General features: G+C 37.7%; 1 protein-coding gene across 2 annotated transcripts; it reads left to right on the top strand.

Annotated features, from left to right (window-relative positions):
• Positions 1-254: 254 nt before the first annotated feature.
• LOC139137708 (cytidine deaminase-like) lies at positions 255-21,397 on the top strand. Of its 2 annotated transcripts, none has more exons than XM_070705945.1 (5): positions 255-394; positions 4,688-4,804; positions 5,821-5,932; positions 6,746-6,803; positions 12,800-17,817. In XM_070705945.1, exons 1-5 carry the CDS (start codon positions 385-387, stop codon positions 12,857-12,859), a joined length of 357 nt encoding a protein of 118 aa, XP_070562046.1. In that variant the 5' UTR covers positions 255-384; the 3' UTR covers positions 12,860-17,817. The 2 variants fall into 2 exon arrangements, with proteins under 2 accessions (XP_070562046.1, XP_070562045.1); XM_070705944.1 differs by lacking the exon at positions 12,800-17,817 and adding an exon at positions 17,863-21,397 and having other exon boundaries at positions 256-394.
• Positions 21,398-26,601: the final 5,204 nt, after the last annotated feature.

Genomic DNA, 26,601 nt, shown 5'->3' with positions numbered 1-26,601 from the left:
AAAGCATCGGTGAATTTTTTTAATTTGGTAGAATTTTACACGAAACTACGTTAGAGTCTTGTGAACTGAAAACAGGAGTAAGAAAACACCGCCCACTTTATTTTGACCTCGTAATTTATGTGAGAACTCGGGTCACTAAATCTGAATGACAAAAGGCGGGAAATGACCTAGATCCAGCGGTGGCATTTATTGGATCTGGTGTGTTCTACATATTAATACATGCAAATTTTTATGCAAATAGCACAACTCCTAATATGGTTAATCGATCAGACACATACATACACTCAGAAGATCGATTGCCAATCTGTAAAGAAGCGTGTCATAGTAAAGAAGGGTTCCTCATTGTATACAGACGGACCCTGCAGCGCCTATAATTCACATATCATGGATCAAGGTAAGGTGGATAGCGATAGTTCATTTTATCCAAAAAAAAACGTGAAAAGGCAGTACAAGATCATCACAAGTTTTGTCCTTTCGTCTTTGGTTTCTTTTATCGTCAAACCATGGAGCTGAACGAACTTCCACGTTTCAGTTGAGCAAGGACTGTGATAGTGTACATCCTGTTTTGCTAAAGCCTGTGCCTGCGCTGCGTCGACAGTCGTCAAGGCCTCTGCATACAGCGCGCCAGCGCGGCGGCCTTGCAAGTGAGGCTACCCACAATTCTCCATGATCCGTACACACGGAGATCACTCACTGAACTGAAGCACATTTCTTCTGTACACAGAACAGCTCGGCCCATATATTAAAATTCTGGGACCATAGTTTGGATGATCATAATTCTCTAATTTCTCACTGTGAATATTGAGAAGATCAACCCCTTTTCCGCAGAGGAGATAGCAATTTTGTGATTTTGTCGACATAGATTTTTGAGAGCCATACACAATATTGTCAAGGAAACTAAGGGAATAAGTTGCATCTGTGTTAGCATAAGAAAGGGTATTGATTTTTTAAATGTTTGTAACAAAGGAAATTTGCATGTCTGACAGGTGGTATGATGAGACCATCTTAGTTGCTGATAACTTTACCATGACAAGTGTGCAATGTTTAGCACCTCAAAACATCGACTTCTCATTCAATTTACTCCTGAATTTTAAACATAATCAATAATTTTGGAACACAGTTTTAACCAATAATCCTTAAATTAAATTCTAAGTTTTAAATTGTTCAGAAACTGATAAAATTGAAGAAGCCTTTAGCAAATAATGTCTGAGCACACAAATCAAAGGGAATTGTGGGTAGCCTCACTTACTGTGCCTTGGTCAAGTATCGAACCCCAACAAGCAACTGTGCCGGGGACTATGCCTGCGTCAGCAATGATAATTTGTCAGATGAGGCAGTGCCAGCGGTGCCAGCACCCGTCGAAGACTTATTTATGTCAGCTCCCGACAATCAACAGTCGCTATCTACGCCGGACATGTGGAGGCGGACATAAGCGACAGTGAAGTACTATATCCACAGACAGTCACCGATGCTATCGCGGAAAGCACAGTCTAAAATGATATTGAAGATGACCAAAAAAGTTGTAACTGATAGTGGGCAACTCATACGAGTAAACGAAATAAGAACCTTAGCATGACATCCAAGTGACATCCCACTTGTCATCACTCAGCCCAGTAATCAGCGCTTATCACCATTGACACGCAATACAGTGCTCAACTCACAGTATAGAGAAGAAGAACTTGACCAAGTAGAACAACTTATAATCATCGACAGTAGCTCAATCCATGGTTTATGGAGTTGTCAATTTGGTCATTTTCCTGAGCCTATTTTTGGTGGGGGTACCTGTTTAGAGAAATGGTAGGTTGTTGTGGCCACACGTAAACAAACCTATTTAAACCCCCCCCCCCCCCCCGTAGCTCAATTGGGGCCCAGACACTTCGCACCAAAACCACTTGGCCCCACACAACTTCGTCCCAAAACCATTTCGCACCAAAACCACCTCGTCCCAAGTGTTACCTTGTCCTACGCCACTTCGCCCTAAGTACCACCTCGTACTGAAACCACTTCACTAAAGTATAGTTCCGTCAACTCGTCTTTGGGGCGAAGAGGTTTTGGTACGAGGTTGTTTTGGTGCGAAGTGGTGCGAAGTGTCTGGGAACCCCTCAATTTTGACCTAAAATCTTGTTATGTTAGGGGCAGTGGATTGGGTTCCCAGACACTTCGCACCAAAATCACTTCGCACCATACCATCTCGTCCATACCATTTCGCACCAAAACCACTTTGCACCAAATCAACCTCGTACCAAAACCACTTCGCCCCAAAAGTCACGTCGCCCCAAACCATTTTGCCACAAAACAATGCCACTTTGCCCCAAACTTATCGCCAACCTGTAAAGCTGAAAATAACCAACTATATACTGCCATCGAAGTTTTCATTACCTTTTTCTATCATCCCAGGACTGAAATCTTGAAATTGTACACATTTCGAGAAAATGACATTGTGCAATTCCGCGCAAGGCACCCGAGCTGTAGCATTGAGTAGTTTGCATGTTCCTTTTTTCTAATTCTACAGTTTATAGTTTCATGCAATAATAAATGGTTCGTGGTGGCCAAAGTGTCCTGACACATTAATGCTTCCAAGTTGCAGGTAAAAACCACAGGCGCTCCTTAGCTGGGTAGTCTGCTAAGTAGATCGATTTTCGGATCGATCTATTGATCCCGTAGTCGATATGCCCGCCACTGCAACCTAAATACTCATAAGGTGTGCAACACAGTCACTAAAAAAACACACCACCCGATTTGTAAACTGGCCGTGTGCTCGCACAAAACATTCAGAACTGCACTCCCATATACCTAGTTGGATCACAAATTTAACCATCTCCTCAAAAATCACGCTGATAAATGTGTTGCTCGCGTCATCTTGAAGAAATTGGCCGTGTTTTGGAGACCAAGCGCGGTGAAATGTGGCCTGCAGAACGATTCTACCATATGATGTAATTTATTCCACTACTGATTGGCTAATCAACGGCCAAAACATAGGTCATGGCGACACGTCACTGGTGTAGTATAGCAGTGGAAAAAATGACGTCATATGGTAGAATCGTTCTGCAGGCCACATTTCACCTCGCTTGGTCTCAAAACGCGGCCAATTTCTTCAAGATGACGCGAGTAACACATTCATCGGCGTGATTTTAGAGGAGATGGTTAAATTTGTGATCCAACTAGGTATATGGGAGTGCAGTTCTGAATGTTTTGTGCGAGCGCACGGCCAGTTTACAAATCGGGTGGTGTGTTTTTTGAGTGACTGTGTTGCACACCTTGTGAGTATTTAGGTTGCAGTGGCGGGCATATCGACTACGGGATCAATAGATCGATCCGAAAATCGATCTACTTAGCAGACTACAAAGCTAAGGAGCACCTGTGGTAAAAACAATGTTAGGATACGTCGTCGCATCATTATTTTAGGACGATTTGATGGTAGTATACATTAGGCGAAGTGGTTTTAGTACGAGGTTGTACTTTGTGCAAAGTGGCGTTGGACGAGGTAGTACTTGGGACGAGGTGGTTTTGGTATGAAATGGTTTTTGGACAAAGTTGTGTGGGGCGAACTGGTTTTGGTGCAAAGTGTCTGGACCCCGTGGATAATTATGGTGTGTAAAATGGTGTATCCAAAATGATTGTTATGTTATTTTACTCGTGCACTGACTCACATGTATGCCAAAAGAATACTGGTGTTGTAGCGCCGGTGGCCAGGTACATGCCAAACTATGTAGCCATAGTTTGTGATACAGACAAATGTGTGGCAAGATGTTGCAATAGGAAAATGTCGTGCGATTTTTGCACATTGTAATCGAAATGCAGCCAAACCACCTTCCCCCCCCAATACAGAAGTTGTGTTTACCGTATGCGTATTTTAATTATCCACAGCCCCTTAAGACCCCATGCTAGACCTCCATGAGGTTTGACCCCGGTCAAAGGTCATATCATTGAAATATGCAAATAGTTCTTGAGCAAAAAGTGAGCACTTGCTGGGCTTTGGCGAAAACAAAGCCAACTCCAAGTCCATTGCTGCTGGCCAAGACATGATTTGTTGAAAACGTTTATGGAAAAAGCAAAATTTTGGTGAAAGAACATATTTTTGACTTCAACTTAATGTAGCTGGATTAAATCATACCCCATTTCAGACCCTGGTTACAGTGAAATTTATATCCCCCATTTTAGACCACATTGTTGATAAACGTGTCTCAGAGCTGGAGAGCAAAGGGCGGCATGTATGTACATACTGGCAAAGATGCAGTTGTGTGGCAGATGTTTATTGTTGAACAATTATAATTGAACTACGTGGCAGAAAAGACCACCAAATAACATATACAGGGATGTGGTGCAGTAGAACCATAAGGTGCTCGCCCTAAACCAAATCTGCAGAGCAGAGATTTGAAAGTTTTGTGGAAATACAAAATAAAGATTATCAAGAAATATTCAGTGAAATTCAGACATTTTCGTATGACTCTCAATGATACCATGTTCAATGTTAACCTGATATTTTGCTTGGCGCTGTCACCATGTCATAATTTGCATATTTATTTTCTTACAAATATTTAATCCAGCAACATCTGTTCCTGTCATTAGTCTAGATAATATTATCAGCCAAATACAGTTATGCTGTCAGATTCTGTGCATAACAGATAAATTTGAGAAAAATCTGGTTTTACTATGTGATAGATAAATTTGTTTTTGCCCGTTGCAGACAAGATAAATAAGCTTATTCTGGACAGCCAGGAAGCTAAAGAGAAGGCATATTGTCCGTACAGTAAATTTAGAGTTGGTTGTGCCTTGATTACAGAGGATGGATCTGTGTTCACAGGTGAGATGACGATAAGCTCAATAATTTATTTTGTTCATGAAAATTATTAAATTATTAAATATGAAAAACATTTCTTGTTTCATAAATTGTCCAAAGGACAAAGTCTCTATCTCATCAAATTACAATGTTTATTTTTGTTTCAAATTAGAAATTATATTGTTTTGCTCACTGAAATATGTTCAGTGGTCAGTCATTAAAGTTCTATATGCACCTTGCAAAGTTACATACATATTAATATGCTGTTGACATAATTTCTGGTTTGTAGCGTAAATTATTTCATCAAATTTTATCCATATATTAACAATGAAGGGAGAAGTAAAAATCTGATGATTTATTAGGTTTCATAATGGTAGCATGTTGCAATGTGCAGAACAACATGAATAGTTTGTGTGAAAAAAAATATCCAAAATAATTTTAAAAGATACTGATATCAAGTTTGTTTTGCCAAATGTCCATTTACTACTGTTAATGAATGACTCCTGACCTTGTAAAACAAAAATTTATTTGACAAGAGTTCTAAGTACATTGAATTTTCCTATTAGTGCAAGATGCGAGGTATTATGATATTCAAATATGCAGATTACATTCATGAGCATTGTTTCGGTATTGAAATTCTATGCTAATGACCCTAAATCAATGTAGAATATTCATGTACCTCGGGTCTTGCATTGTATAGAATTTTCTGAACATTATTTGAGTTTTTATGAAAGTAACAATTTTATTGTGATGATTTTACAAGAGTGAATAATTTGTCAAAACACCCACAGCAAGTCTGATCCAAAGATGACAATCTTATGAATATCACATGATTAGGATGTCACATGACTTGTCACATGACATTTGACATTTTTGATAACAAGGCTCTTACTGTGTATCTGTGAAGCAGTATGTTATGAATACCAATTGCACAGTTCACAGTTCTCATGTTTTCCTAACTCTTATATATGAAGCAAAAAAATGAAATCACCTGGTCTACAATTCAATTGTACTTGCTCTTGCTACTTGCATTATCTTAGGATGTAACGTAGAAAATGCTTCCTATGGTTTAGCTATATGTGCTGAAAGAACTGCCATTGTCAAGGCCATATCAGAAGGCCATCACAATATCAAGGCACTTGTCATTTCCAGGTAATCATTTTTAATTAGTTTGCATGTTTGTTTGTTTGTTGTTTCTATATGAACTCTGACCTGCATTGAAAGCTGTGTCAAACTTGTAAGCGAAGGGCTTTGATGTCGTGAGACCATGATGTAACTGGCGTCCCTTTGTAAGTTAGTTAGTCAAAATGGTCCTCTCATGATTGGCTGATGATTACATGGGTGTTGCTCATTAATATTCATTTGCCCAATTATAGCAAGTTCTCTGGCTTGTTTTTTGTCACTGTAATTTCAGCAATTATGAGACGATCATTTTGACTGATTTACTTTCAAAGGGACACCAGTGACGTAATGATCTCCGCTGGAGGCCATTGTCATTTAAATGACCAGTTTTGCACACTGCAGCTTTAAAAATGAACCTAGGCTAGATGGAGTATGTATGAAGGCCAAAAAACGGAAATGAGGTTCCAGACTGAAATAGTGGCAAATTTCATCAGACGTGCGCATTTTTCAGAATTGGCGCAATAGACGGAGTACACGAACACCCCATAGGAGAGATTCTGACAGAGGAAAACAGCAACTGCGTTGCAGTCATCATGGATTCTTTAACTCTTGGGGAGGGGGAAGTAAATGTTCAGTTTTCACAAAAATAAGCTTACGGAAACTTATTTACTCCATGAGCTTCTTAATATGCCCTCACAAGTTGTAGACCCAAAAAGTACTGAAAAAGTTCGACAGTGAAAATATCTGTCCCCAAGCCTATTCTACCTTACAGCGGTAACATCGGCCAGAATGTTAACTCTCTAATTTTGAATGATGTCTTTTTCCATTTCGTTTCACTTTCAGTGACATGAAAAATCAATTTATTAGACCATGTGGCATGTGTAGACAGTTCATATTTGAGGTGAGTGCCATTTCTCATTTTCTTTAAAACAGCATATCCTGCATTCAAGACCTTTATTCATTATAGAGCTGTCTGTGATGTGTCCAGTATAAAACTGACCATTTGTTCAATTACATCACACTGCAAATGTGACTGCCAGTTATATGTACTTTTTGTCATTTCTTTCTATTTTGTGCCCAATGGTGCAGTATCTGTGGTATCAAAGTGTTTGTGTCTCCGGCAATATTCTATCTTGATGCTGTGTCAAAAGTACCCAAATCAAGTTTGATGTGTTACACTGCCAATTCTGACTTAGATCTGTGAATTTGCAATTTTGCAATAAAATGAATTTTATGATAGAGAACTGCCAATAGCCACAACTTAAGATGATTTTTAGGGGCCCAAGCCTACCGGCTGAGCCCCTATTGGTTTTACAGGAGTTCAATATTCTTCTTAGGGGCCCAAGCCGACCGGCTGGGCCCCTATTGTTATTGCTCGAGTTCTACTATTTCCACTTCTTCTTTAGGGGCCCAAGCCGACCGGCTGGGCCCCTTTTGGCATTGCTCAAATTCTACTATTTAGGGGCCCAAGACGACCGGCTGGGCCCCTATTGTTATTGCTCGAGTTCTACTATTTCCATTTCCTCCTCTTCTTCCTCTTCTTCTTTTGCCATTTCTTTGTCGACCTAGATCTCTTAAACGGCTGAACGGAAACTTCTCAAACTTGCAGGGCTAAAGGGTCACTTAGTACTCGTGCACCTGACCCTATAAATTTCGATTGGTCACGTAACCTGGCGGCCATATTGGATTTTCCAAAAACCTAAAAACAGCTTCTCCAGAATACCCAGGGGTCTAGTCGAATTGAAATTTTTTGTAAAGCAAGCAAGGCCTAAGGTCTTAAGAATTTGCAAATAAAATCGCATGCGGTCACGTGACCTTGGCCGCCATATTGGATTTTCGAAAAATACCAATTTAATCTCTAAAAATCTTCTTCTCCAGAACCAACACACCGATTGAACTGAAATTTTACTCACATCAACCTAAGAGTGACTCCTTTCAAGTTTGCAAAAGTAATTTGGATTGGTCACGTGATTTGGCCGCCATATTGGATTTTCGAAAAATACCAAATTAATCTTTAAAAATCTTCTACTCCAGAACCAACACACCGATTGAACTGAAATTTTACTCATATCATACTTAGAGTGATCTCTTTTAAGTTTGCAAAAGATATTTGGATCGGTGATGTGATTTGGCCGCCATATTGGATTTTCGAAAAATACAAATTTAATCTTTAAAAATCTTCATCTCCAGAACCAATGCACCGATTGAACTGAAATTTTACTCATATCATCCTTAGACTGATTTCTTTCAAGTTTGCAAAAGACATTTGGATCGGTCACGTGATTTGGCCGCCATCTTGGATTTTAAAAAAATAATAATTTAATCTTGAAAAATTTTCTTCTCCAAAACTAAAACACCGATTGAGCTGACATTTTATTCATGTCATCCTTATAGTGACTTCTTTCAAGTTTGTAAAAGAGATTGGGATCGGTCACGTGGTTTGGCCGCCATATGGATTTTAGAAAAATACACATTTAATCTCCACAAAATCTTCTTCTCCAGAACAGCAGAACTAAAACTCCGATTGAGCTGAAATTTTACTCATGTCATCCTTAGAGTGATCTCTTTTAAGTTTGCAAAAAACATTTGGATCGGTCACATGATTTGGCTGCCAAATTGGATTTTCCAAAAATACCAATTTATTCGTCAAAAATCTTCCTCTCCAGAACTAAAACACCAATTGAGCTGAGATTTTACTCATGTCTTCCTTAGAGTGATCTCTTTCAAGTTTGCAAAAGACCTTTAGATCGGTCACGTGATTTGGCCGCCATATTGGATTTTCCAAAAATACTCTTCTCCAAAACTAAAACACCCATTGAGCTGAAATTTTACTCATGTCATCCGTAAAGTGATCTCTTTCAAGTTTGCCAAAGACATTTGATTTGCCACCATATTTGATTTTGGACATAGCATGCATAAAAACTTTAAACCAGGGCAACCCCTTGCGCCCCGCCAATGCTGCTTGCAGCTTTAATTAGGGGCCCAAGCCTACCTGCTGGGCCCCTATTGGTTTTACTGGACTTCAGTATTCTTCTTCTTCTTCCTCATCTTCTTCTTCTACTGTCCCTTTTTTTGTCACTCTTGATCTCAGAAACCGCAAGACATAAACTTCTCAAACTTGCAGTGCTAATATGGGTTCTCTTGCATATTATCCTTAAAATTTTGATTGGTCATGTGACCTGGTGGCCATATTGGATTTTCCGAAAAACTAAAAATGGCTTTTCTTGCTGACCTAGGGGTCAAGTCAGTTTGAATTTTTTATATAGCAAGCATGACCTAAGGTCTTAAGAATTGGCAAAGAAAATCGCGTGCGGTCACGTGACCTTGGCCGCCATATTGGATTTTCGAAAAATACCAATTTAATCTTTAAAAATCTTCTTCTCCAGAACCAACACACCGATTGAGCTGAAATTTTGCTCATGTCATCCTTAGAGTCATCTCTTTCAAGTTTGCGAACGGCGTTTTGATCGGTCACGTGGTTTGGCCGCCATATTGGATTTTGAGAAAATCGTGATTTAGTCTTTAAAAATCTTCTTCTCCAGAACCAACACACCGATTCAACTGAAATTTGACATGTAATATCTTAAGTGTGATCTCTTTCAAGTTTGCGAAAGGCGTTTTGATCGGTCTCGTGGTTTGGCTGCCATATTGGATTTTGAGAAAATCGTGATTTAATCTTTAAAAATCTTCTTCTCCAGAACCAACACACCGATTCGACTGAAATTCGACATGTAACATCTTAAGTGTGATTTCTTTCAAGTTTGCGAAAGACATTTGGATTGGTCACGTGATTTGGCCGCCATATTGGATTTTCGAAAACTACCAATTTAATCTTCAAAAATCCTCTTCTCCAGAACTAACACACTGATTGAGCTGAAATTTTACTCATGTCATCCTAAGAGTGGTCTCTTTCAAGTTTGCTCAAGACATTTGGATCGGTCACGTGATTTGGCCGCCATATTGGATTTTCAAAAACTACCAATTTAATCTTCAAAAATCTTCTTCTCCAGAACTAACACACCGATTGAGCTGAAATTTTACTCATGTCATCCTTAGGCTGATCTCTTTTAAGTTTGTAAAAGGCATTTTGATCGGTCACGTGGTTTGGCCGCCATCTTGGATTTTGTGAAAATCGCACTTTAATCTTTAAAAATCTTCTTCTCCAGAACAAACACACCGATTAAACTAAAATTTAATTCCTGTCATCTTAAGTATAATCTCTTTCAAGTTTGCGAAAGCCATCCTGATCGGTCACATGGTTTGGCCGCCATCTTGGATTTTGTGGAAATCGCACTTTAATCTTTAAAAATTTTCTTCTCCAGAACCAACACACCGATTGAACTGAAATTTTACTCGTATCATCTTAAGTATGACCTCTTTCAAGATTGCAAAAGGCAGTTCAATCGGTCTCGTGGTTTGGCTGCCATCTTGGATTTTACGAAAATCGCAATTTACTATTTAAAGCTCTTCTTCTCAAGAACCAACACACCAATTAAATGACATTTTACTCATATCTGAGCACTTTTATTGTTTCTGATAGGCAATTGGATCAGTTCAGTACTTTGGCAGCCATATTGGATTTTGCATATAACATGCAATTACCAGTGAAACATACAGTAACCATGAGATGATGTTCAAAATCCTACTTTTCCAAGCTCGAATTTTACACATAATATCATTAGTACAAGAACTTTCAACCATGTTAATCGCTGGGGCCCCGTCAACGCTGCTTGCAGCTTTAATTCTTCCTTTCTTCTTCCTCTTCTTCCGCCACTTTTTTTGCCCCTCTTGATCTCAGGAACCACTTAACTTCTCAAACTTACAGGGCTAATAGGTGCTAATGGGTACTAGTGCATATTATCCTTAAAATTTTGATTGGTCACGTGACCTGGCGGCCATATTGGATTTACCAAAAACTTAAAAATGCCTTTTTCTGCTGACCTAGGGGTCTAGTCAGTTTGAAATTTTTTACATAGCAAGCATGTTTAAGGTTTTAAAAATTGGCCAATTTAATCTTCAAAAATCTTCTTCTCCAGAACTAACACTCCGATTTAGATGAAATTTTACTAACATCATCCTTAGTGTGATCTATTTCAAGATTGCGAAAGGCATATGGATTGGTCACATGGTTTGGCCGCCATTTTGGATTTTGAGAAAATAGCACTTTAATCTTTAAAAATCTTCTTCTCCAGAACCAACACACCGATTGAACTAAAATTTAAGTCCTGTCATCTTAAGTATAATCTCTTTCAAGTTTGCGAAAGCCATCCTCATCGGTCACATGGTTTGGCCGCCATCTTGGATTTTGTGAAAATCGCACTTTAATCTTTAAAAATTTTCTTCTCCAGAACCAACACACCGATTAAACTGAAATTTTACTCGTTTCATCTAAAGTATGACCTCTTTCAAGATTGCAAAAGGCAGTTCAATTGGTCTCGTCGTTTGGCCGCCATCTTGGATTTTGCGAAAATCACAATTTACTATTTAAAGCTCTTCTTCTCAAGAACCGACACACCGATAAAATGACATTTTACTCATATCTGAGCACTTAATTGTTTCTGATAGGCAATTGGATCGGTGAAGTACTTTGGCAGCGATGTTGAATTTTGCATAAAACATGCAATTACCAGTGAAACATACAATAACCATGAGATGATGCTCAAAATCCTACTTTTCGAGGCTTTAATTTTGCATATAATATAATAAGTGCAAGAACTTTAAACCATGTTAACCGCTTGGGCCCCACCAAGGCTGCTTGCAGCTTTACTTTAGGGGTCAAAGCTTACCGGCTGGGCCCCTATTGGTTTTACTGGAGTTCAATATTTAGGTGCCCAAGCCCAAGCTTGGGCACCTATTGGTTTCGTTGGAATTTTTCTTTCTTCTTGTGTCAATTTTGGTTACTGAGTTATGGACAAATATGTATATTTGAGGTCAAAGGTCACTGAGGTCACGTGACTTGAATAACGCCTATGCTAAACATTTCAAACTTGGTACAATGATGGGGGCCAATGAGAAGTGATGCACCTGACCCTTGAATTTTTTATTGGTCACGTGACCTGGTGGCCATATTGGATTTTCCAAAAACCTAAAAACGGCTTCTCCTGATGATCTAGGGGTCTGGTCAATTTGAATTTTTTTACATAGCAAGCATGACCTAAGGTCTTGAGATTTTGTAAATAAAATCGCATGCGGTCACGTGACTTTGGCCGCCATATTGGATTTTCCATAAAACATGCAATTCCAAGTGAAATGTATAGTAACTATGAGATGATGTTCAAAATCCTACTTTTCCAAGCTCGAATTTTACACATAATATCATTAGTGCAAGAACTTTCAACCATGTTAACCGCTTGGGCCCCGCCAACGCTGCTTGCAGCTTTAATTCTTCCTTTCTTCTTCTTCTTCTTCCGTCAATTCTTTGCCAGCCTAGATCAGGAAAACCGCTGCACGTACACTTATCAAACTTGGCACATTGATCAGGGCCAATGAGAAGGTGTGCACCTAACCCTTGAATTTTTAATTAGTCACGTGACCTGGCGGCCATATTGGATTTCATGAAAATTTCTAAATCACTACTACTCCAAAACCACAGGGCAAATCATCTTCACATTTGGTGTGTGGCATGCTTGCCTTTTGCCCTTTATAATTGATCAATAAAAATCTTAGCGGTCACGTGACCTTGGCCGCCATATTGGATTTTGCAAAAATCTTGATTTAATCTTTAAAAATCTTCTTCTCCAGAACCAACACACCGATTTGACTGAACTTTGACATGTAACATCTTAAGTGTGGTCTCTTTCAAGTTTGCGAAAGGTGTTTGGATTGGTCACGTGGTTTGGCCGCCATATTGGAGTTTGCAAAAATCGTGATTTTATCTTTAAATATCTTCTTTTCCAGAATCAACACACCGATTCCACTATAATGTCATTCATCTTTGACCCGATTCAGCATATGTAGTCCCCGCAGACACCGTCCAGGGGGACTTAAAGGTTTGGTCATGTTGGTGCGTGCATGCATCCGTCCGTGCGTGCGTGCGTGTGTGCGTGCGTCCGTCTGTTCACGCAGATATCTCAGACATGCCTAAGTCAATTTCTTTCAAACTTTGCACAAGGATTGTACCCTACCCCATACATATGCACGTTGATTTGTTTCACAATGCAATCAAATTTGGCCGTGTTAGAGGACTTTTTAGTTTACACCTCCATAGACTCCCATGTATAAGTCACTTCTCCATAGATTGGGTCATGTCCGTCCGTTCGTCAATCTGTGAGTCCAACCGTTCACGCAGATATCTCAGATATTTTGACAAAATGTCACATGACCTCGGTGACCTTTGACCTCAAATATACATATTTGTCCATAATCAGTAACCACAAGTGCTAAACCCTTCATATATGGTATGATTGGACACCTTATGACGCCACATATTGTACCTTATTAATAATGTGCATATCTAATTTTGAGCGAGCCAATAGAGCTAGAGGTCTGATTTTTGGTATATAGGGATAACTTAGCAATACAATTTTTTTGACAAAATGTCATGTGACCTCGGTGACCTTTGACCTCAAATATACATATTTGTCCATAACTCAGTAACCACAAGTGCCTAGAGCCTTCATATATGGTATGATGGGACACCTTATGACGCCACATATTGTACCACATTAATTATGTGCATATCTAATTCTGAGCGAGCCAATAGAGCTAGAGGTCAGATTTTTGGTATATAGGGATAACTTAGCAATACAATTTTTTTGACAAAATGTCACGTGACCTCGGTGACCTTTGACCTCAAATATTCATATTTGTCCATAACTCAGTAACCAAAAGTGCTACGCCCTTCATATTTGGTACGATTTTAGACCTTATGATGCCACATGCAGTACCTCATTAATTATGCACATATCTAATTTTGAGCTAGCCAATACAGGGCTTGAAAATTCTCGCCGCCCGACGCCCGTGACAAGTGAATTTTGAGTCCGGGCAAGTGAAAACAACATTCTCCCAGCCCGACAGACAAGTGAATTTCAATAAGGCCACTCTCTAGTTCTTTGAGTGTACTGCTTTCGATATGGCCGGCCGATAAAATAGCTCTGTTCTGCTTGGTTACAAAATGGCAAAATATTAACGTCTTTGCACGCTCTTATGTTTTTTTCTTCTCATGAAATCATGTCACGATGCCTCCTCAACAGAAAACTACAGCTTACAATAAAATGTTGTAAGGTGTTGAAACAATTTACCCTCCTTCCTACAAAGTTACAATGTATTGAAACACTTTACTCTCCTTTCTACAAAGTTACAAATTCCCTGGTACTTGAAGCAAACATTGTAGCTGTTCGATACTGCAATCAGGTCCCTCTCAGTCCCTCATGGACGGACCATGCTACAATACATCATGGACGTATAACGACCATGAATACACTGAGGCTTGGCTTTGCCTCTGTGAGTCCCGCGTACCTGTCGTCCTTTTTAGTCAAAGTTTTATCTACTTTGCCTGAATCAAAATTTGGCCTGCAATTACTCAGTTTGATAGTAAAAACCATTATTTCAAAGGAAACTTTCACAAACAGAGTCAGAATACAAGAGAAAAGGAGAAAAACTTGAGGTTTTCTGAAAGGTCAAATCTGGGTCATCTTGTGTGATGTCATGAATAAAGACCCCTTAAGTACACAATTATGGTTCAAAAGAAACCACCTAGGGAGGTCTAATAGGTACAATCTTATGATAAATAGTAATTTCTTGGTGCTTTCCAATTTAATTGCATATAGCTTGACTGTCCGTTTTAAATTAAATTTTATTAACAGTTATGGGAGGGAAATTGTCAACAGTAGTTGCAGTAAGCATATCCATTTAAAATCATCACATTAATATTTCTGCAGATTCCTCCAGTTTAATGATGTAATAGTGAACATCACCAGACATTTCTTGATGATATCAAAATATCAAATGAAAATGTTCCTGGGCTACAATGTTATCATTATCATTAAAACTATTATTACTCTTTAAAACATTGGGAAATGAATTGAACAATATCATTGTGTCTTGTTTTAAAGGATTTTGACCTGACCCTTTTTGTCTCAAGAAAAATACTTATGCTGAAGATGCTATTGAGCCTGCTTGATCACAACTATGACACAACACCACAATACTTGTATCTACACTATCACTATGCTACCGAATGCTTTCTTCTGCATGGAAAATTTGTATGTGTGTGGCTAACAAAACCACACAAGGAGCTTGTAGTGTATATGTATGATAAGTTGTCATACTGTGAACACTGACTCATGCTGCAGAAGTATTCTGTATTCTGTGGTAATATACACTTCACATTGCTACCTGATTTTTAGAATGCCACCTAATTATTTCTTGTGGCAAAAGTTTACCACTAGAAATGAAAAAGTATTTCAATCCCTTCAATGTCATAAAAAACACAGATAATTAATGTAATAAAAACTAAACAACTATTTCTTTAATATAAAAACTATCATGAACAACATACAAAACATCTTGATTTGTAAAATTAGGAACTCCTGAATGCCGAGAAAGCTGTTGCTGCACTTGAGATCATAAACTGTTTAAAAGTTGCTGAAAGTGGCTACAAGATTTTTGATTTAGCTAATGAGTTGGCTAATCATTTTGGTGACTTAGGGGAACCCTGCAGTTTATGCACATACCACGTGGTAGCAGTAAACTAAATGATACTGAAAGTTTCACATGGGCACAATTTGAAACAACACTGGTGGCCTATTATATACTTACCCAAGTGCACCGAACTGACTTGCCTATTTAACAAAAGGTACCAGGTCATGATGACACACAATGGCAATGTACCGATGTTGTTTTATTGAAATACATTGCATGTCCCCCAAAATTTAATTTGTCCCCATTAAGACCTACTATGGGTCACTGTGTCCCCATGCTAGCAAAAGCTGGCTGAAACACTGTGCATGTATACGTTACATATAAGATATTATTTTTGATACACAGAATAAGGACACAAATTTATCAGTAAGTTACAGCTACTGTTTCTTTACAATGATATTAATAAAACCATACACATTTACTCCTTAAATCATCTGAAATTCAGGGCAAGTGAATTTTTCTTCCGGACAAGTGAAATTGAAAATTCACTTGCCCTATGGGAAGTGAATTTTTAAAAAAATTTTCGAGCCCTGCCAATAAACCTAGTGTTCTGATTTTTGGTTGACAGATGTGATGTTTGTGATGTTGCAAAAAAGACGTGTAACTGTGATGACCTTTGCCCTCTCTGATGACATTTGCCTTCTTTTTCCCCACTTAAGATTGCTTTGGCCCCGGCATTGCTGCTTGCAGCTATATTTTTGACTGTTTTTATTTTAAATGTCAGCAGTAGTTTATCGTTCTACTCTGCAGAGCACATTGAGCTCCACAGCTTGTCAGGTGAATTTTACGGTTGACAAGAATACAAACAGTAACAGTGCACTTTACATTTATAGACATTATGTTGACAAACTAAATAGAAGCTATGTCGTAAATAAAAATTGTAAAAAAAATAAATAAAGAAAAAAAAATAGTAGATATGTCAACATGCTGTTTGGAGAAGGACAAGAACTTGGAATTTTCATACAAAACAGATCATACTGGTAAGTTACACCCAGTGTGGGCATTTGACGTAGTATGCGCATCGAAAATGAAAGACCAGCTTTTCAAAAAGAATGTTTCAACCATTCTCTTTCAAAATCAAGAATACAAATCGGGTCACCCTGCAAATTTTGGTACCAGAGGAATAAATTACTCAAAATTTACTGATGTTTGAAAACTATAATGGCCACCATCCCTGTAATAATTATACGGAGAAAAATAGAATTTTCAATTTTCAAAAAGATGAGACAATTTGAATTTTTCTTACATTAAGAGCTTTAAAATGAGCCCCCATAAGTGGTAGATCAGAAAAGAATTGTAGAAGTGAAAGTTTCTGAATTGTTATCCTCAAGGTGCATTCTGCCTCAATGATGGTGTCTCGTTGATTACTACCGGGTAATCTAATTCAACTGTCCATTACTCCAAGAGTTATCTCTTTGTCTCAAGAGTTGACATGCAAGATACGGCTGACTGAAGGGTAATTCAAAAGCCATTGATCCAACAAGTCTGGAAATCTCCCATAGATGCACAGTTGTAGAGCAAATACAGTCAGCATTTATTTGCTCACCCATGTGTGTCAGCCTGTACCATGCGGGGCCAGTACCTTCAACTTTTGATCATGAAATGCCTTCTGCTCAGCTTGTCAATACAGCAGCTGTATATGTAAAGTCCCCCATTATTAAATTCTAGTCTTGGACTAGCGTTCCCTTGTCAACAATAACAATTCAGTTTACACATGTACAGGTTGAGTTGACAAACTGAATACTGTGTATCTCAACATGCTTTTGGAGCTAAGAACTTACATGAAAACTGGTTGAATTTGAGAAAAAAAAAAGCAAAAAAAATCGTCAAAAGTTATAGCTTTAGGCCCTGTGAAATCCATTGGCTTGTTCTGAACTGTAAACTACCAGTACTTTAAACCAGTTTTAAGATTTGTGTGCATCACAAATCAAGTGAATCGTGGACATTCTGTATCATGTAAATGGAATTTTTGCCACCTTTTAAAATGTATCAATGCTCATCCGTGTCTTGTAGTGTCTTATATTTATTGATTTAGTTCCAGTGTAACATTTTACTGAATCTTATGAATTTTTCATCGGTTTTTTTTGATAATTTTGGACCAAATTGACATTGCATGTCATTGCCTAGTTTTTCAACAAAACTTTGGCAAAAATCTGGGGAAAAAAATTGACTGGGTTATATTTTACAAAGGCAACAAAAATTGACTTTTGCACTCAAATGGTTAATGATGCAATGGTGAAGTCTTTGGAGCTCGCAATCTACAATTGCTTGCACGTACATATTAATTTGAAAACAATGTGTCTTTTCTATTTTAATAGTTTGGTAAACATATCAGTATATATCAGACAAAACCCGATAAGTCGTATGAAATGGAAACATCAAGTGAGCTCCTTCCGAAAGGATTTGGACCCTCTGATCTTGCTGCAGAAACAATATCGTAAAATGGATCATGAGTTGATTTTGACTTTGTCTTGATGGAACAAGGAAGAATGTGGAGAGAACACTAGACTGTTGAAGAGGATAAGAAAATGACAATTGATTAAAGGAATTCTGATACCCGTATTTCTAACAGTAATCACAGAGTTTCACTGAAATGGACTTGCTAAAACAAGTACGCCACTATTCCTGTATAGAACTACCGGTGCTGATGTTCTGTGAGCAAATACAACTGACATGCCTGTTTTATTATATATGGATTTTATTGCAAATTTGGATGAGTTTTACCATATATGGATTTTATGCAAATTTGCATGAGTTGTACCGTATATGGGTTTTATGCAAATTTGCATGTTTTATCATATATGAATTTTATGCAAATTTGCATGAGTTTATGGACATATCGAAGTTTTCAGTAATTAAATAGCTTTCAAAATATTAAGATGAAAAGAAAGTGAATGAGTTAGATTTTCAAGAAAATGTACACTCATGCTCTGTCTGCTTTCTGAAAACAAAAGTTGTAGAGGTCAAAAATATATTCTTACATGTCATTTTTATCACCACCTCACTGCGTAGTCCACAATTATGTCATACTTAATGATTATTAACCAAATGACTAGACATCGGAATATTATAATATCTGAAAGTCTTGCATAATCGTGGACATTTTTGAAAATTTTAGGAGTTTTGGCTGAAGTGTCGATAAATCACTAATCAGTAACCATGTAAATCCACAAGATGAAAAGGTGCTTTTTGAAACAAAAGTTTAAGCATTATTTTGAATTTTATCATATGACATGGAAAATATCTTTTACACTTGTGACGTTTACCGTAAAATGTCAGGCCTGACATGGGAAGGTAAACGTCATCAGTTTGAGCGCGCCGGAACTATTTCAAAGATGGCGACTTTCAATCAAAACAAACTCGCCATTTTCTATCCATTCAATTTTTTTAATTGTAGGATACGATAAAAAACCCTTAATTTTGATGTACCTCGTTGGAAACATTTTTTGAAAAAGGCTGTTTAGAGGTTATCATATTAAACTGAATAAAAATATATTTCTCGAAACAAAGAACGGGAATCACGAGATCTCCCGCCCGCCCGACCGGCTCGCTTTGCCGCTCAAAAGTGACGCACGCGTACTGTTTAGACTGTAGTGTGGTGTTGAGTGACCGTTCGTAAACAATTTATTTCCGTTTGCAAAATTAACGCGCGGTACGTTTTGTGGGTAATTTTCGAACAGTTAAGCTCAAAAATAAACAAGTGTTTTGTCGTTGCCATTTATTTTCCCAATCCCCAAAATAAATAATCACGATCAAATGAAATGTGCCTCTTCTGTTGTCATTTTGTGCGGGAAACAACCTGATCTGTTGTCATTTGCCAAGATGTCGTTCGACAGTGACCTCAGCGAATTTTTAGCTCTTGCCGATTCTCTATCTGAAGACGAAATTTTCCAGCAATTACCACCCTGGACATGCCATCAACAACAAAAACAACAACATCCACGCTATGCCGAATTCTCACTTGATGAGGAGGAAGAATTTGTCGCCATGCAGAGAAAGAAAAATACCATCAGAAGTACCAACACTGCCGTCAAACAGTTCTCACTGTGGCTGAAGGCAATGAAACCGAACGAGCATTGACCACTCCTTGAAATTCAACCAACCGATCTCGATTCGTATTTAGCAATAGCAGGCTATTTCCTGGGTACGAGACAGAGTGATGGTCGCGAATACGAGCCGGACACACTGACTGGCTACCAACGTGGGATAGATCGGTTTCTCCAGGAGAATAATTACGGACACTCTATAATCAGAGATGACGAGTTTAAAAGATCGCGCAAATGTCTGGCCACAAAACATTCTCAACTGAAGAAACTAGGCATGGGAAACAAACCTAATACAGCAGATGCCCTGACCAGCGAGGAGGAAGCGATCTTTGTGGAGAAAGGCATAGTTGGACGAAACAATCCTGAGTCCCTGTTTTACGCGGTGTGGTTTAATAAACAACACAAAAATACTTGGCTTTCGGGGTGGACAGGAAAATCGTCAACTAGCATGGGGTGACATCACGCTCAAAGCAACGCCGAATGGATCTGAATACCTCGAATTTAATGAACGCGAAACTAAAACACGGCACAGACAGATTGGGGCGATCCGGCAATTCAGCCCCAAGATCTTCGCAACCCCGACAAAGCCGGACACTTGTCCCGTCACAACGTACAAGGTATTCAGAGATCGTCGACCCGCGGAGATGTGTTGCGAGTCAAGCCCATTCTATCTGTCAATAAATTACAACCCCAAGAGCCAAGTATGGTACACAAAATAGCCGATGGGACAGAACAAACTTGCTACTGTGCTGACGACCATGGCAGAGAAAGCGGGAATCACTGGGAAAAAGGTAAATCACAGCGTAAGAAAGACTGCCATTACCAAATTGCATCACGCCGGAATTCCGCCGACACAAATCCAGCAACTGTCGGGACACAAAAATATCCAAAGTGTCAATCGCTACGCAACAGCGTCATTCGTATGGGGGCCCGTTTTGGTCAAAATTATGTTTTATTACACCTCACGTATAATTCAGGTACTGTGATTGGCTGAGCCTCACTCACGTGATATAGAACAAAAAGTGATAGAACATGGCTAAGGTGATATAGCCCTGTCGCGTGCGCTGATATAGCCCTGTCGCGTGCAGTGATATAGCCCGCTACCACGTTCTGGAATACCGCGCGTATACTTTCTGCGCGTACCACATCATCGCGTAAATTTGCTTGCTATTTTCTGTAAAGCAATGGCTTTTGAAAAGGTTCAAGAAATTAGCTCGACCTGAAGTTCACGACGACGTTTAGTACATTAAATGAGAAAATCTTGAACAACACTGTCTTCGTTTTTAGACGTTAATTCAACTTCATGTAGCATTGCGATCGAGCAACAAATAGAACGTTTCACTGTGGCGAGTCTCGATCGACACTTGACTGCATTCTGAGCAAAGTTTCGAAAACAAGTGTCTGTTCGGTGTAATAAAATTAATAACACACGCTAGCTCGGGCTGGTGCTCATGACGGTAATATTGATGATACCCTCGCCTTCGGCTCGGGCATCATCAATATTACCGTCATGAGCACCAGCCCTTGGGCGGGCAACAAATCGTGATCTTGCCCTTGCTGGCGTGTGTTATTATTTAATTATTACGCTCCCATATATGCATGTGTATATATGCAAATGGGAGGTATTCGTATAAGGTGGCAAAATGGCGTCTGTGTGTATGTATGTATGTATGTCTGTTAGTCCGTCCACATCAAAAACTCCTAAACTGTAGCACCTACTGTCTTAGTATTTGGTGTACAGGTGCAGCTAGGGGTGGAGATGTGAATTTGTTCAAATGAACATGTCAGTGCCAAAAATATACAAATGAGGGGGAAAAAAAAGGAAAAATCCTGCAAATGGCTAAACTCAGTAAGCATTGATCAGATTTGGTTGAAACTTGGTATGCAGATTTCTTTAGGTATTCTAAATTATATGTGCAAAAATTGGGATGAAATTTGCTGTTTTTATTTTTAGGGTATTTTTTCCGTTTTTAGTCAAAAAATCTTGTTCTCTGAAATCGCTCGTCTGATTGCTATGAAACTTAATATTCATGTTCCTCAGAATGACCTCAGTCACGCTTTTACAAATTGTATTGATATTGTCATATTTGTAATTTTGGGGCAATTTTCCCAAATTTTGATAAATAAACTTTTAATCCAAAAACTGCTGATTTGATAGCTTTGATACATGTATTTGGTATACAGGTATCTAAGATTAATCTCAATATAATGTATTGAAGGTATGTTGAAACTGGCAATTTTTTTTTATTTTGGGGGCAATTTTTGCCTTTTTTGGTCAAAACATTTTCCTCCTAAAACTTCTGATCTGGTAGCTTTGATAATTAGTGAACAGGTTCCTAGGGTTTATGTTAATTAGATATATTTAAAATTAGGATGAAATCTGCAATTTAGTATTTTGGGGGGCAATTTTTACGCTCCCATATATGCATATGTATATATGCAAATGGGAGGTATTCGTATAAGGTGGCAAAATGGCGTCTGTGTGTATGTATGTATGTATGTATGTATGTATGTATGTCTGTTAGTCTGTCAACATCAAAAACTCCTAAACTGTAGCACCTACTGTCTTAGTATTTGGTGTACAGGTGCAGCTAGGGGTGGAGATGTGAATTTATTCAAATGAACATGTCAGTGCCAAAAATATGCAAATGAGGGGAAAAAAGGAAAAATCCTGCAAATGGCTAAAACTCAGTAAGCATTGATCAGATTTGGTTGAAACTTGGTACGCAGATTTCTTTAGGTATTCTAAATTATATGTGCAAAAATTGGGATGAAATTTGCATGATTTTATTTTTAGGGTATTTTTTCCGTTTTTAGTCAAAAAATCTTGTTCTCTGAAATCGCTCGTCTGATTGCTATGAAACCTAATGTTCATGTTCTTCAGAATGACCTCAGTCATGCTTTTACAAATTGTATTGATATTGTCATATTTGTAATTTTGGGGCAATTTTCCCAATTTTTGATAAAAAAATTTTTAATCCAAAAACTGCTGATTTGATAGCTTTGATACATGTATTTGGTATACAGGTATCTAAGATTAATCTCAATATAATGTATTAAAGGTATATTGAAACTGGCAATTTTTTTTTATTTTGGGGGCAATTTTTGCCTTTTTTGGTCAAAAAAATATTTCTCCTAAAACTTCTGATCTGGTAGCTTTGATATCTAGTGTACAGGTTCCTAGGGTTTATGTTAATTAGATATATTTAAAATTAGGATGAAATCTGCAATTTTGTATTTTGGGGGCAATTTTTCTCATTTTTGGTCAAAAAATTTGTTTCTCAAAATTTACCAGTCTGATTGCTTTGATATTTAGTAAACCGGTCCTTAGGGTTTTTGTTAATAAGATATATTGAAATTAAGTTGAAATCCGGAATTTTGAATTTTTTGGGCAACTTTGCGGAACTTTCAGTTTTACTTGGATATCTTTCATTTTGTATTTTTAAGATTTTTTTTTTTTTGGGGGGGGGGGGTAATATTTTATACCTACTGGAACTAAGAGTATATAATGTGGTGATTTAGTAAGCATTTGATATGGTAAACTGTATTTGGTGTTGAAATGCTGTAAAAAAATCCCGGCAGATTTTGAAAAAATTCCAAACAAATGCCAATAAAAAATTCAGCCAGAGAAGGTTTGACAAAAAGAAAAGGTGGGAGAGTGGGGAAAAAAGAATGTACAATGGATCGGATAAAAAAAATAATGTACCTCATCGATCTTCCAGACACCATCCCATATCAAATGGTCAACCCCGATGTATTTTTGTGCACAATTAACCATGCAGTGTATTTTAGTTTAAGATGTCAAGTTAGGTAAGGATTTGAAAGGAATAGTCAAGTTCACCACAGTTTATCTTTATCTCTTGTGTCATCATCCTTGTGTAATTGGTTAAGTTTGTAAGTTGTTCCAGATGTGGATGTACCAGCTGTTCTGGAAGAAAACAATGTTTACTTTTTCCTGTAGGGTTTCTGAGTTGATGATTGCATGTTGAAATTTCTCCATGTATCTGGTGTATGGGCAAAGTGTAAACATTGGTTTCATGTTATGTATTTCAGTCTATGTCAAATATTGTAAATGAAAAGTCAAGAACAGTTTACTGTGTGCTTGTAAAAGATAACATATTTGTCAATACATAAACTGCCTTGCAGATTGATTGTCTTAAATATTATCACAGAAGTAGAAAAGGAAACGAAACTAATCAAATTGCTGTACATATTCACTGTCAGTGCCTGTATAGGCCTATACTTAACTATTTTATCATTACATTCAGCTATTTGTTATATCTTTATCACTCTCCATGGGCCAAGGCACACTTGGGGTCAATGTCATCACTCTGTGCCAGTCTGTGTATGTCAGTCTGTCTGTATATGTATGTCCATGTTTCATACAATTGTTGACTTGTTTTGATAACTATATGGGAGCGAACAGTGATGTTGTCACTATTTTTAATTTTAGTATGTTAGAATTAATTTTATGTTGACTGGAATTAATTTACTAGCATCTCGAATTAATTGTATGTTTCTTTTAATTAATTTTTATATGCTTTAATTAATTTTGTGTAATCATGCCGAATTAATTTTATGTGTTCCAATTAATTTTTCTGCTTATCTTTGCTGTAATTAATTTTATGTAGTCTAGAATTAATTTTGCTAACATTTCAAATTATTTATATATAATTTGTCCCCCTTAAGACCTACTATGGGTCACTGTGTCCCCATGGTAGCAAAAGCTGGCTGAAACACTGTGCATGTATACGTTACATAAGATATTATTTTTGATACACAGAATAAGGACACAAATTTATCAGTAAGTTACAGCTACTGTTTCTTTACAATGACATTAATAAAACCATACACATTTACTCCTTAAATCATCTGAAATTCAGGGCAAGTGAATTTTTCTTCCGGACAAGTGACATTGAAAATTCACTTGCCCTATGGCAAGTGAATTTTTAAAAAATTTTTCGAGCCCTGTCAATAAACCTAGTGTTCTGATTTTTGGTTGACAGATGTGACGTTTGTGATGTTGCAAAGAAGAGACGTGTAACTGTGATGACCTTTGCCCTCTCTGATGACATTTGCCTTCTTTTTCCCACTTAAGATTGCTTTGGCCCCGGCATTGCTGCTTGCAGCTATATTTTTAACTGTTTTTATTTTAAATGTCAGCAGTAGTTTATCGTTCTACTCTGCAGAGCACATTGAGCTCCACAGCTTGTCAGGTGAATTTTACTGTTGACAAGAATACAAACAGTAACAGTGCACTTTACATCTATAGACATTATGTTGACAAACTAAATAGTAGCTATGTCGTAAATAAAATTGTAAAAAAAAATAAATAAAGAAAAAAATAGTAGATATGTCAACATGCTGTTTGGAGAAGGGCAAGAACTTGGAATTTTCATACAAAACAGATCATACCAGTAAGTTACAGCCAGTGTGGGCATTTAACGTAGTATGTGCATCGAAAATGGAAGACCAGCTTTTCAAAAAGAATCTTTCAACCATTCTCTTTCAAAATCAAGAATACAAATCGGGTCACCCTGCAAATTTTGGTACCAGAGAAACAAATTACTCAAAATTTACTGATGTTTGAAAACTATAATGGCCACCATCCCTGTAATAATTATACGGAGAAAAATAGAATTTTCAATTTTCAAAAAAACTGAGACAATTTGAATTTTTCTTACATTAAGAGCTTTAAAATGAGCCCCCATAAGTGTTAGATCAGAAAAGAATTGTAAAAGTTTGAAAGTTTCTGAATATGGTATCCTCTAGGTGCATTCTGCCTCAATGATTGTGTCTCGTTGATTACTACCGGGTAATCTAATTCAACTGTCCATTACTCCAAGAGTTATCTCTTTGTCTCAAGAGTTGACATGCAAGATACGGCTGACTGAAGGGTAATTCAAAAGCCATTGATCCAACAAGTCTGGAAATCTCCCATAGATGCACAGTTGTAGAGCAAATACAGTCAGCATTTATTTGCTCACCCATGTGTGTCAGCCTGTACCATGCGGGGCCAGTACCTTCAACTTTTGATGATATTTTGCAATATCATGAAATGCCTTCTGCTTAGCTTGTCAATACAGCAGCTGTATATGCAAAGTCCCCCATTATTAAATTCTAGTCTTGGACTAGCGTTCCCTTGTCAACAATAACAATTCAGTTTACACATGTACAGGTTGAGTTGACAAACTGAATACTGTGTATCTCAACATGCTTTTGGAGCTAAGAACTTACATGAAAACTGGTTGAATTTGAGAAAAAAAAAGCAAAAAAAATCGTCAAAAGTTATAGCTTTAGGCCCTGTAAATTCCATTGGCTTGTTGTGACCTGTAAACTACTAGTACTTTAAACCAGTTTTAAGATTTGTGTGCATCACAAATCAAGTGAATCGTGGACATTCTGTATCATGTAAATGGAATTTTTGCCCACCTTTTAAAATGTATCAATGCTCATCCGTGTCTTGTAGTGTCTTATATTATTGATTTAGTTCCAGTGCAACATTTACTGAATCTTATGAATTTTTCATCAGTTTTTTTATATATTTTGGACCAAATGGACATTGCATGTCATTGCCTAGTTTTTCAACAAAACTTTGGCAAAAATCTGGGGAAAAAAATTGACTGGGTTATATTTTACAAAGGCAACAAAAATTGACTGTTGCACTCAAATGGTTAATGATGCAATGGTGAAGTCTTTGGAGCTCGCAATCTACAATTGCTTGCACGTACATATTAATTTGAAAACAATGTGTCTTTTCTATTTTAATAGTTTGGTAAACATATCAGTATATATCAGACAAAACCCGATAAGTCGTATGAAATGGAACATCAAGTGAGCTCCTTCCGAAAGGATTTGGACCCTCTGATCTTGCTGCAGAAACAATATCGTAAAATGGTCATGAGTTGATTTTGACTTTGTCTTGATGGAACAAGGAAGAATGTGGAGAGAACACTAGACTGTTGAAGAGGATGAGAAAATGACAATTGATTAAAGGAATTCTGTCACCCG

The sequence above is a fragment of the Ptychodera flava genome, chromosome 7 (genome assembly GCF_041260155.1).
Source record: "Ptychodera flava strain L36383 chromosome 7, AS_Pfla_20210202, whole genome shotgun sequence".
Taxonomy (NCBI): Eukaryota; Metazoa; Hemichordata; class Enteropneusta; family Ptychoderidae; genus Ptychodera; species Ptychodera flava.
This window is presented reverse-complemented; position numbering and strand designations above follow the sequence as displayed.

Excerpts from the sequence above, each read along its gene's own strand:
- LOC139137708 (XM_070705944.1), top strand. Across the intron at positions 5,933-6,745 it reads AAGGCACTTGTCATTTCCAG|TGACATGAAAAATCAATTTA; the intron begins GTAATCATTTTT and ends TTTCACTTTCAG. Across the intron at positions 6,804-17,862 it reads GTAGACAGTTCATATTTGAG|TTTGGTAAACATATCAGTAT; the intron begins GTGAGTGCCATT and ends CTATTTTAATAG.